General features: G+C 42.2%; 1 protein-coding gene across 1 annotated transcript in view; it reads left to right on the plus strand.

The window, feature by feature from the left end:
- ERP44 (endoplasmic reticulum protein 44) overlaps positions 1-13323 on the plus strand; it is an 81702-nt gene that overhangs the window by 42014 nt on the left and 26365 nt on the right. Inside the window, exons 5-7 of the mRNA XM_006018988.3 lie at positions 1679-1863; positions 3967-4082; positions 12650-12707. Coding sequence (XP_006019050.2) covers positions 1679-1863; positions 3967-4082; positions 12650-12707 — 359 coding nt within the window. The remainder of the gene's footprint in view (positions 1-1678; positions 1864-3966; positions 4083-12649; positions 12708-13323) is intronic.

A 13323-nucleotide genomic window follows, 5' to 3' on the forward strand; every position in this document is an offset into this window, starting at 1 on the left:
ATCTTTGAATATCAGAGGAGGAGAGTTCTTAGGTTTCACTATGCCTGAGAATTCTTCTACTTAACACCTATGCTCTTCTTTGAAAATGATTTTCTCTTTGGGCTATGCAGGCTTTAGCAAACAGCCAATTGATATTTTAGGATTTTTTTTTAATGTTTTCTAATTTTCAATTTATATGAGGCAGTTTTAATATAGGTTAGTGCAGAGGTAAGCATCCCCCAGCAATGCCAGAGCATGGCACATGAAGGCATTTTGCTTGGCACATGTGCCTTGGGGCAGACGATGGGGAAGGGGCCAGGGTTGTGCTGCCACAAGAAGGATCGGACTCCTCACAGCTCCCCTGTCATCCACCCCTGGCACACCAACATCTTACAAGTCAAGGTTGCAGGTGTTTTTGGCACTCTGCCCAAAAACATTGCTGACCCCTAAATTGATGTGAACATTTAAACAAATTAGAGTACCTGGTGTGTGTGTGTGTGTGTGTGATATTTTAAAGTTTTCATCCACACACATGGATCTAGTAGCAAATGTGATTGACTTTTGCAGGAGTCTGTACAGGTGCAGAGGTCTGCACTGGTCAATTTTAAATAAAGATCACTGGTTAAATTGTAAACAAGTAATGAGACAATAGGTGTCCCTTGCTTTATGCAGTACATGCATTCCTGGAAAGCAGCACGTAACTCGAATTTGCATAAAGGGAACCCACTTTACAATGTAACAAATAGGGATACGTTCCAAGACCTCGACTGTACTGACCCCCAGACCCATTTCTACTACTTTTACAAGACAATTTTGATACTCACCAACAGCAGACAGTTAGAGATAAGCTAGTAGGATGTTTGGAAGCCATAATGGGGATGGCAACTACGTGTCACCGACAATGAGATCCACGCAGGAAACTATATTTTGGTGTGTATCACTCTCACAATGCACTGCACAAAGCAGCTGATTGCGGGCTTCCACCACACCGATTGCATAAGAGTGAATTTACCTTGCATATAATGATTTTTTGGTATAAAAAGGGTCATTGTATAAGAGCAAATTCACACCTACAGAACCCGCATAAAGTGAGGGAAACCTGTATTGTTTAATATTTTTGATAAATTCAGCAGGTAGAAGAAATTAAGTTATTTGCTAAGTGCCTTATATGCATCTCCAAATACCGTAACCTTCTGAAAAATGTGTAGAGTAATATCTCCGTGTGGTGCTTATGAGGTTTTTGTGCAAACTTATGTGATCATAATTATGAAATTTTTAGAATGGTCCGAGCTCACATATGAGCTTGGCTTTAGCTATGAGGAAACATGCATCATCTGAATTCTGGCTGCATTATTTAGGTGTAGAATTTGTGTCTAAAAGCATGTAAAAGGCACCAAATACATGGGACTAACTCATTGCCTCTAGTTCTAGAATTATGGCAAATTTTGATTGTTATGATTTTCCTTCATGTTGATGACCATACAAATTACAAATTACATTTCTTAAATATAAATAGGACAGCTACTCTCCATATCTCTATTCTTGCAGTACTTTTTTACCTCTGGTTCTTGTTTAAAGATGGAAGTGGAAGGGGCATTGCTTAAGTGTCCTTGCCTTAGTATATATACATGTTGATAAGTATTAACAGACAGTACATTTCTGTATTTATATAACTGTTTTTTCTTAATTTCTATATTAGCGGATATAGCTCAAAGATACAGAATAAGCAAATATCCAACCCTAAAGCTGTTTCGAAATGGAATGATGATGAAGAGAGAGTATAGAGGCCAGAGATCAGTGACTGCAATAGCAGATTATATAAGACAACAGAAAAGCAATCCTATTCGAGAAGTCCAAGATTTGGAAGAAATTCACTCTGTTGACGTAAGTCTCTTGATTTCCTTTCTATGACATCGGTGTATTTTGGCTCTGTAAATTGAGACAAATCAATTTGATGCATTGATTGATTGATTGATTGATTTATTTATTTATTTTTCTATTCAGAAAAATATAGTCAGCTTTCATATTATCAAAGTTCAGAGTAACTTCAAGTAACTCTCCACATACATTGTCACTTACAGGTGTGTCTCATTTAGGCCCCCTCTACACATTGCACGCATCACACAATTATCTGGTTAATAGCACAATTACCTTAAGAGTAGCTACACAGGCAAAGTAACTATACTACGACAAAAAGCTCCAACCAGCTATAAAGTTAGACCTTAAAAAGGGTACTAACTTTATAGCTGGCTGCTATTGAACTTCAGTTAGCATGTGTAGTGAGGTCTTCCCTGTGACTGGGAGCCCCATCACCTGACAGGGCCCCAGCTGCAGAGGTGCACTATGTCCAGCATGAAATGTCTGAGCCCTGGGGATTGCGGCTGCTGTGATCCCCAAGGCTTAAGGGTGTGTGAACCCCCTGGGCCCCACAGGGCTCTTGACCCCAGCTGTGCTGCATACCCAGCCGAGACCGAGACACTCTGCAAGTGATGGGGCTCCTGGTCTAGGCTGCACATGAGGCAAAGCCAAGACTGGAAGACCACCCCTTCCATGGTGAAACTCCATTCTTGGAGGTTTTCAAAACCCAGCTAGACAAAGCTTTGGTTGGGATGATCGAGTTGGGGATGGTCCTGCTTTGAGCAGAGGGTTGGGCTTGATGACTTCCTGAGGTCCCTTCCAACCCTAATTTTCTGTGATTCTGTGAAACAGCCTTCCTGGTAGTGATTACATTGGTACAAAGAATGAGTGAAATGTAAGCCCACCTGGTAGTAACTCTTCCCCTCACCCTGCCCCAGCCATACCACCTTTGTCCCTGAAAGGTATCCTTGAAGACTAGTCTGGATTTGTTACTGACTTTCATTTGTGGCAGCAGATAATGTTTGTCATTTTCTTTACTGTATTTGCTGGGTGTTAAAAGTACTTTGGCCTATTACCTTCATGGAACCAGCCCATTTAGAAAGTTTCCACAGCTCCTTGTTTTCATAGCAAAGATCTAAGGGCACAACGTTGACCCAACAGTTGGGCTGTATAAAATTGTTATGAGACTGCTAAGGTGCCATCCATTCTGTGATACGGTCACATTCCATCAGAGCCCATGCTATTTCTGTGGCGTTGCTCCATAATGTTTCTATAGGTAACATGTGGAGCTCAATCTATACCTTTACAAAGTGTTATGCTGTTGTGGAAGCATCAAGAGCTGATGCTGCACTTGGTGTAGCAGTCCTGTAATTGCTGTTTGTCTCAAGGGACTCAAAGACCCATTTCCACGTATGCAGGCACTGTTTTGGAATGACCCACCCATGATAATGTGTTTGTGGATGGGGAAAACATAATAAGTGGAGCTCTCTATGATGTGTTATCCACATACAAATTCCCATCCCATCCTCCTAGTCCTCTTGCTCAGAATCAAGAGTAATATATAGGAATCTGCAGTTGAGATGAACTCATGAGCAGGGAGTGCACCCTTCCCATTTGCTCATCACGAGGGCATGAGAAGCATTGAGATTAGGGCTCCTTCTAGAGATACTGCAAAGGCAAAAATGTCTCTAGGCAAAGTAAGACATCCTCAAGTCAGAACATGTATGTGGACACCACATCGCAAAGTACTCTACTTACTGGCAAGTAACTTTTGTTTTTCCAGTATTTGAGGGGAATGTCAGAATTCAATTTTACTTTTGAACCATATAGAATTTAAGTTTAATCAGACATCTTGGAAATAATTTTATTTTTTAATTCATGCTGGTCATCCTGAATAGGCCAAGAAATTCATAAACTTTCTTTGAAAGAATATATTCTGTAACAATTCTAGTAGGAAATCCTGCATTGTTGTATGGTTATACCACATTTGGAGACAGATTGTTGACAGCCATTAACTATGTTTTTGATTAAGGGAGGGAAGTGAAAACCTTTTCTGTCTGTAACACTTCTTGAAGGGAGTAATAACCTTTGATTTGCAAGAATCTATAATTGCCTGCTTTTATTTTATAGCGCAGTAAAAGAAATATCATTGGATATTTTGAACAGAAGGACTCTAATAACTATAGAACCTTTGAAAGAGTATCAAATATTTTGCATGATGATTGCGTCTTCCTCTCTGCATTTGGGTACGTTTCTTTCTAAAATACATCAATTGCATGAATTCATTGATACTGAAAACATGTTGCTCATAAATTTCAGAAAATGTTTTGGAGAGAAATTTTGGCATGTTAAAGAAATCAAACTATGAAGGACTGGAGTCTAATAGCAGGTCTCTTTTTGTTGATAGCCTAGAACAGGGCTGCCCAACTAATGGCCCCCAACAAGTTAACCCACGGTCCCCCTCTGGGCACTGCTTCCCTAATCACTCTAGGCATTGCTGTTAGGATCTTGGGTTCCCCTTCTCTCCTCCAGCTTCTACTTCCTGCCCACACCCCTAGAGCAGGGCAGCACAGTCCACATAGCTAAAGGAGCCCATGGCCAGGAGGCTTGAGGGAAGAGGGGACTGTGGACAGCCCTGGTCTACAAGAACAAACAAAACATGAATTTTGCTCAATGACTCCTCCTAGTCTTAGTCTATCTTAGTCCATCTAGTGAAATGTAATTTTGTTCAGATTGCATTTTTTTTTTTTTTTTTTTTTTTTACTATTGCTTCATCAGTTAGTGTCACTTTTTTTATAGCCCAGAGTGACATTGGTACTGTTAACTAAAGCTTTCCTAACAGTTACATTTTAAAAATAACTGACAGGTGGATTTTCTTTAGTAGATATTTGAACTCCTTGTAATTTTTCAGGTGTATTCAATCAGTCCTTTATACCAATCTCTTACCAATAACCTGTTTGTTTAAAAATTCAGTAGCTAATCTGTGGTGGCGGAAAAAATTAGCTGTTCAATTTCTCACCTGCAAACCATACTAATAGCTATAAAATTCCCAAATCCAGGTTTATTAGAACATTATAGGCACAATTGATAGAAGCATTGGAGTAGCAGTGTCTTCTCTACTCACTCATTAATAATGCATTCTTCCACCTCAACACACACTGAAACCTGTTGTTAGTAAGATCCATGTTTAAATACCTTTCTTGATTTATTCATTTTCATTATAAATGCAGGCAGGACTAAAGAATCAGCTTGTTTTCAAATGGCATTTGTTTGCAAAAGATATTTTCAGTGGCGCACAAAATTTCCTAAAAAGCAAAATGTCTTGCTGCAAACTCTACTTTTGCAAAAGACCCCAGGCTTGTGTTTGCGTAAACAAATGAGTAACAATTTTTTTTTCCTGTTATAGAAGTATTGTTTGTCCGTTTGCAATTAATAGTTCTTCCCCCACAAAACAGTTCCTGTCTTGACAAAATATGCATGGATACGCTACAGAAGAGCTTTAAATATCTCACCCAAGTGTTTATTTTAGATGCAGGAAGTTAAGGGCCTTATCCCCATTGAAAGCCTCAGAGTTAAATTGCCTTTTTGTTCCCTGAAAGATTCCTGCCTAATGGCGTAATAAGATGCACAGTTTTTAGCTCTTGTTATCTGCGGTCAGTAATAATTCATTAAACAATCAGAATGTGCTTATTTACATAGATGCTTACTGTTTAAAAAAAAAAAGAGAGAGAGTTTAAGGCAACTTAATTATAGTCCTGGGCCTGGCATTTTCTGACATGTTTTTAACATAAAAACAGCACTATAGAACGCGCTGAAAATCCTATGCATAAATAACACCAGGTAAAAACAGTTCGTCTTTCTGCTGAAAAGGGGGTTGCAGAGGAGAGGCAAGATTCTGCATAGCTGATCTTTTTTATTCCTATTTCTCTCCACTGAAGAATCCAAAAACTGCTTTAATACCTGTTCTGCTCTGCATGAATTTTACTTTGTCAGCTAAAGCACAGGATCAATCTCTGAGCTGTGGTTTATAAGGTTTCTACCATGGATTATTCTTTGAAAGACCAATACCCATTGACCTTTCTTTTCCTCTAACCCAGGGGCAGGCAATTATTTCAGGTGGAGGGCTGCTTACCAAGTTCTGGCAAGCTGTCGAGGGCTGCATGGGTATCCCTGCCTCTTGACAGGTTTCCCTGGCCCCAGGTCAGTCTTGTGACTGGAAGTCCCGCCCCCTGACCTTTGCCACCAGAAGTCTCTCCCCTTGCCCCCAGAAGTTCTTCTTTCAGCAAGGGGTTTTGCCATCTTGAAACTAGAAAAATACTACATTATATTCTAAAACATCCATTAATTTGATTTTAAAAAATATCTTTGTCCTGGTTTACATTTGTTTGTGTGGTGCACAGAGGTGATTGTATATAATAGCTTAAAGTAAAGTCTTACTCTTGTATATTCTGGGGGGTTTAGGTTTGTGGGGGGCTGTGGGTTATGTGGCAGTGGGTGTGGGGTGAGGGAGCATATGTGGGGTGTGGATAGGTATGGGGTTTGTGGGAGTTGTGTGTTGGGGGGAGGGTGGCTGGAGTGTGTGAGGGGGGTATGGATCCAGGGGTCTGTGTGTATGGCAGTGTGAGGGTGGTGTGGGTGCATGTGTATGGCAGGATGTGCACAGGGGACTTGCACCACACACACACTCACTCACTCACTCACTCTCCCCAGAGTATCAGTGCAGACCCTGTGCTCCTGTCCAGTGATGCAACCAGGAACCACGTGGTGCTGGAACAGTGCATGGGCACAAAAGCTGGGAAATGGCTGGGGGTGGGGCGGGGTCCTATTGCCCCTGGCTCTTGTCATCTTTGACAGGCAGGCAGGAGCCTTTCTGAACCCATGGGGAACCTCACAGGCTGGATGACTGAGTGCAGCGGGCCAGAGGTTGAGCACCTCTGGTCTATGTGGCTTGGTGCTATGGGTCCACTGGAGTGTGAAAGTTTCCAGAGATATTTCCTTTTCAGTCTCTAGGAATGTATTTTCCTGCTCCAAAAAGAAGCCATAAACACTAGATGTCTGCTGCCTTGAGGCGTGCCTGTCAGTTGCTGCTGTTTCCTCCTCTTCCACCAGATACCTTACTGCCTTCAGAGTCTCTCAGAGTTACCAAAGTTTCAATAATATGACATAACATTTTGTCATGCCATTTACATCCCCCTTCCATCTGATGGCAGGCAGAATATTTAACAATGTGGTTTAGGATTGTTTAGCATCCCTCAACCTTCAAGATGCTTCTTTTTCGTATAGCAGAACATACTTTCTAATTGGAAATACCTCTGATTTATGGTGGATCAGGAACATTATCAGCCGGGGGGGGAGGGGGCAGGGGTTGTGCTGCTGATTGACTGAGAGGCCAAAACCACAGCAAAAATAAAAGAGCAGAAGTAGCACCACTTGCTAAAGGATGCTGCCATGCTTTTCAGTAGGTCATGGAAAAATGCAGATTTCTGTAGTTTGTAAATGGAGATTTCCTGTGTTTTTCTCACAGGAAAACTAGGTGATCTGTTTCACTTCATTTTGGTGAACATCTAAAACAAACCCAATAGATTTTTACGTCAGAGATTAATACGAAGCTCCATTTATTGAAGCTCCAAGGGAGGTTTCTGTCCAGGCTTCCCTATCCAATGCTGCCTTATTTTGTGGTCAAGAATCTTCCTGAATGTCTTCCCTGCCAATACCTCTGGTCCTGTAAGGAGATGAGACCAGGCCAACATGGTCATTAGGGATGGATGTAAATACACTAAAAAAATGATCTGTTTAACCTCCACTAATTATATTGGTTAAATGGTTAACTGATAACACAGCAGTTTGGACATAGCTACTGCTAGGAGCTGCTTCTGGGGCCCTTTGGGGTGGGGGTCGGTGGCAAGCCCAACCAGACAACACAGGCTAGGTGAAGCCCCATGCTGGGTGGGAGGGAGGAAGCACCTGCAAATGAGCAGCTAATAGTTTAATTGATGAGTCATTAGGCCGCACTCTGTTTTCCTCTTTTACTTTCTATGTGTACCAGTGCCCCCTTGCCCCTTACCTGGTTAACTAGTTCAGATTTTCAAGACTATCAGAAAAGGAACATTTCAGCCATTCTAGAGTCTGTTCTGGAGCATTTGGACTTGTTCATCAGCTCGGTCAAAGTCCAAGCTACTATCTCAGCCTACCTTTCTCTGGTTGAGGTTTGACATTTTCTCACCTGTAGTAGTGTTGGACTGAACCCTGCAGCCTCATTGTATCCAACTGCTGTATCCTCGCTCAAGAATCATCAGGGATCGTAGAAATGATCTTCCAACTGGTTGACACTCAAAGCGCATGTTTTGAACAAGTAGCAACAGACTTCCTCAACAAAATCCCAGACATTAATTATCTCCCTGATAAAGTCATACTTGCCACCACAGATGTTACTAACCCATGTACTAGCATCCCTTGCTATAAAGTTATCACAGCCTGCCTGAAATGCATCCAAAGCCACAGATGACAGTTTTCCAACCACAACATTTTACATAACTACTTCATTTCATCCTCATCCAGAACAATTTTTACCTTCAGTGGCTGACACTTCCACTAAACCATGGGCATGGCACTGGGCACAAGGATGGCTCTCCAGTATGCCAGGATCTCCATGAATCACCTTGAAGATTACAAAAATGAACTGTCAGACCTGTATTATATCTATGATACATGGATAGCGTTTTCACCATCTGGATTGAACAGTGGGCTTCACTTCTCAATTTCTACCACAACTTCAGTAACCACTGCCCTTTTATTAAATCCTCTTGGAAGTATGCTTACACTAACATCAACTTGCCAGATAACACAATCCACATTCAAAATGGCACCCTACAAATAACTGCATACAAAACATATACAGACTGTAATGTACACATATCCATACAACTGGTAAGTATCCCAAACCTGCCAAGAAAGAATTAATCTCTTTATAGTCAGGCCCTCAGATACCATCACATCTCCTCTAAGAAGAATACCCATGACACACCTCACCAGACTAAAAACTGCTTTCCATCAACAGGGACACTCTAGCAGAGAAATAGACCACATCTTTGAACAAGACATCTGAATATCTTCCAGAAACCTATTACAAGAAAACCCTTTGCTGGTTGTATGCCCCTGGTTGTCGCATACTATTTTACACTGGAATCTGTAAGATCATTAAACAACTACATCCTGTACTTGAAGGAAGATCACATTATGCAAAAAAATCTCCTCAACTACCCAACTTTGATGTTAAAACAAACTCCTTATCAGAAGCAAACTCATGGATGATCAACAAATACCAAGCAGGATAAGACTGTGCCTAAAGAAAAAATACAAAATGTGTCAAAACATCTCCTCTGGCATCACAATAGAATTCAAGTCTTGTTAAGTTACTGTGCTATATGTGGTGGTTTTTGATCACTGCCTGTACACTACATTTGTCTTTTAAATGTGTCAATGAGTTGTAGCAGTGATACTTTAATTCTACATAAGCAAACTAGGAATTTCCAGGACTCCTTATGGTAGTTGAGCTGAAGGATATCCAAAGCTGCAGTTGGGATAAGCTTATGAATTCTCTGAGAGAAATTCTAATTTCTCAGAATTTCTAAATTCTTTCTAGTTTTTCTCAGAGAAAAACTCTGAGAGCTGCTCTAATTAAAATGCCCACAGCACCATGTGTATTCAGCATCCTGTGCTTCAAAATAGCAGCGGGGACATTTTAAAGCTCATTCAACAAGCTTTAGTTAATGCCCCCGCCACCATTTTGAAACATGGGGATGCTGAATACACATGACACGGAGCCTGCTGGAGCGCGGTAATTGGCATGCACCAACAGACTCGCAGCAGACTTGATTAATTGAGTCTGCTCTGATGTGTGCTAATTAGTATGCGTCAGAGCAGAGCTCCATCATGTGTATAGGTGCCCTTTATTGTGAAGTACTCATAAAAGGGACATTAGCCTATTTTAATGCCCATTAGCTAAAAAGCACTTTTTAGTGATGTTTTAATGCGCATTCAGATAATGATCATTAAACTGCATGTGTAGATGTGCCCTAAAATACTGCAAGTAGGTGTTAACACTGAAGAGAGTTGTTTTTGAGAGCTTGTTGTCTGTTTGCCAGTCTCGGTGCATGTGCACCCTTGGTGTTCAGAATCACTATCATTTAGCCAGTAGCTTCTGTCGGTGCCCTTATTCCTTGGGTTTAAATGACAATGCAGGCCTAACTGCCTGTCTCACCTGTGGCTGAGTCAGCTCCCCAGCATTTTGTCTTGGTACACTCATATTAAGGTTTTTTTGTGGGTATTTGTGTATGACAGTATATTTACCCTCGTTACTGGCACTTTTAGGGACTTTTTCTTTGTTTTGCTTTTATCTTTTGGTAGGAAGTTCCTCCCTGTAATGGGCCTTAGGGATGTCTGATGCCTAAGTAGCTCAGCGTTGAGGGTTGCCCTTCCTGTGAAACAGCACTGTCTGTTAATGACGGGCATGCAAAAATGGCTTTATCTTGAGGAGGGTCTTTATCCCCAACAAACATAAATCCTTTTCAGAAGGGACTTTGAAGGTGAGGCAACACTTTTAGCACTTGCTGAGCCGCTCTGTGTGACCTCTAGTTTGAGTGAGAGATGCACACACGTGCACACAGATGCACACTATCTATATCTCTGTCTCTCCCATTGAGAAATGCCCCTATAAACTGTTTCCATTGTCATGAGCAGAGATGTTCCATGTGGGGACTTCCCAGAAAAGCTGGTGCACAGGTGTTAACTTCTTTCGTCTAATGTACAGCCAGTGAATAGACAGCACTGCTCAAACTTTTGGCCCTACAGGTCAGATGAGTGGCACAGGGCCAGTCTGCTGACTGGGTAGAGCCCCCCGCCACCCCCTTCCTTCCCCACATGCCTGGATTGAGCCCTCGGGGCTCGACACCACCCCCTCCAACCTCTGCATGCCAGGATTGGGCCCTAGTGGGCTAGCACTGCTGCCTTGGGACCTGATATTGCCTCCACATGCTGGGACTTGGCCTTGGGGGCCAATGCAGCCCCTGCCCAGCTCTGTGCTGGGATCAGGTGCTTAATCCAGTGCGCAAGACCCGGGACTCCCCATTCCTCTGCCGCCAGATCTGTGGGGAGCCTGCAAGCCAGGTGATATGACTCTCTGAGCGGGATCTGTCCCACAGGCTGGGGGTTGAGCACCCCTGGAATAGGGGTCATTGGCTAAATATAGCCAAACTGCTCCAACTTTTAACCCTGGATAAAGCATAGTTTAAGCTGGGGAAGTTTCACTTCCATTGCTAAAGGCTTATGGACAAATAATTCGGCATAGCAGCTTCTATGCACTTCTAAGCAGCAGTTCTCTCCCCACTTTTGAAGTCATTTCAAGTCTACATTTGTCTATGCCCTTTGTTACTGTTTTTTTCAGCATCAAATGCGTTAACACCATATGCCTTATGACTTCATTTTCACATTAAAGTTGTATAGTATCCTCTTTTTGTGTAGCAAAAATGTGTAATGTAGCAGGAGACTGAGGTAACTGAGAAGCTGAAACCTTTGGTCCATTTCAGAGGACTGAGTATTCCCACCATAATATAGCACTCCCAGCTGCCACTTGGTTGTGCTGAGTACCTTGTTGATGACAGCTCTAACTCAGTTGGCAGTACAACTTGGCACGTTAGTTTTTGTAGCTCCTCCCTGAGATTGAGTGCTTTTTTTAGCACTATGATACTTGAGCATGAAGGTATCTGAAGTACACATATGGTCTCAAGAAAAAAATTTCTGAAAATTCATAACCTAATTGCAAGGGGTTTGTGTACACCAGGAGTCAGAAATCCACGAGTAATGCAGGTGTGTACACCAGAGAACTTTAGTGGCTGCTAGATGGGTAGATAGTTTTCCTTAAACATTCTTGATTAGAAATTCTTCATCCATTCATTACTCAGGCCTTAATCTAATCTCTTATGAAGTTATAATTTTGTCCATTTTCTAGTCATCCATAGAGCTTTTAGATAGGCAAAATTGAATTTCTAATGTAAAAAAAAAAGGAGAAAATGTTTTAGTAATGTAGTCCCTCCCTTCTCCTTCTTACCTCCTGTTTTTGTTTCTCTTTCCTGTTTAGCCTGTCTTGTATATCTAGAAAAAGCAAAATGGAAGTGCTTAAAAATTCTTTGTATGTCACTTCTAAATGGTATGCAAAATAATTAGCTGAAAAGATCCATCCATTGCAGCCTCTCTTATCAGACCTTCTTTTATCCAACCCCTCCCTTTCCCTGACCCATACCCAAATTGGCATATCCAGCATGTATCACATGTAATGTGAAACTACCTGCTTATTCCAAGTCCTTTTAATAGTTATTTTCACACTCCAGTTTCAGCAGACCAAACAGATCTCTGTAGGGCCATCATTTACCTTACTTGAAAGAGCAATTTTTTTCATTCTTAAATATCACAAAAAAGCCAGCACCCTAGAAATGAGGGAGAGAAGACAGTAGCTTCAATCAAGTGAACTACAGCTTATATTATCTAAGCCAGGGATAGGCAACTGCTGGCACAGGTGCCAGAGCATGGTAAGCAAAGGCACATGCACCTCGAGGCAGACAGCAAGGAAGCAGTCCAGGCTATGCTGCCACAACAAGAATTGGGCCCCCTGCAGCTCCCCTGCCATCCACCCCTGGCATGCCAACATCTTGCAAGTTGAGGTTGTGGGTATTTCTGGCACTCTACCCAAAAACATTGAAACTCTTGATCTAAGCCATTCTATACTCTGCAGCACTAAAACATATTTATTGCTTTTTAGGACTGTTTCAAAACCAGAGAGATTTAGTGGGGACAACGTAATCTATAAGCCTCCAGGGGTAAGTTCATTATCTCATTTTTGTGTCTTAAATGCCATCCGATGGAGATTTGTTTTTAAATCATGTAATATGTTGTTGGATATCAAGTTCTTAATTTTTGTTTCATTGCTAACTTTTGTCTAGGAGATGCATGGGCAGGTGCAGTAGCAGTTTGGATGGAGGCTGGGAGACTAAGAAGTGACTTTAAATCTAACTATATTTTTTAATCCTTATTTTAAGCTCACACAGGTTCAGTCTGCCTTTCTAGTCAGGGTTGTCAGGGTTACCCTCAACACACCCCCACCACTAGCACCACCATTGCTGTGCACCAACAGGCTCTGTCTATGTTGCAGCATGGGGCACAGCCTCAGCCTGGCCCCATAGCAGCTATACAGGCTGCGCTCTGCTCATGGGCGACTGGTGCCTCCTGAGTCTGGGAGGGGCATCAGATCGCTAATGGGGGGAGGGGTGTCGCCAGCCGCCAATTGCTGACTGGGGAGAGGGGGTGTCCCCCAGCAGCTGATCACCGAGCCAGTGGCGAAACCAGAAGTGCACTTCTGGTGGCACTTCCAGTTTGACGGCTGCTGCTTCCAGGGGTTGCACGTGCACTCCCTACATGTTGCCAATGGCTCTGCTG

The sequence above is a fragment of the Alligator sinensis genome, unplaced genomic scaffold, assembly GCF_000455745.1.
Source record: "Alligator sinensis unplaced genomic scaffold, ASM45574v1 scaffold428_1, whole genome shotgun sequence".
In the NCBI taxonomy this organism is placed as follows: domain Eukaryota; kingdom Metazoa; phylum Chordata; order Crocodylia; family Alligatoridae; genus Alligator; species Alligator sinensis.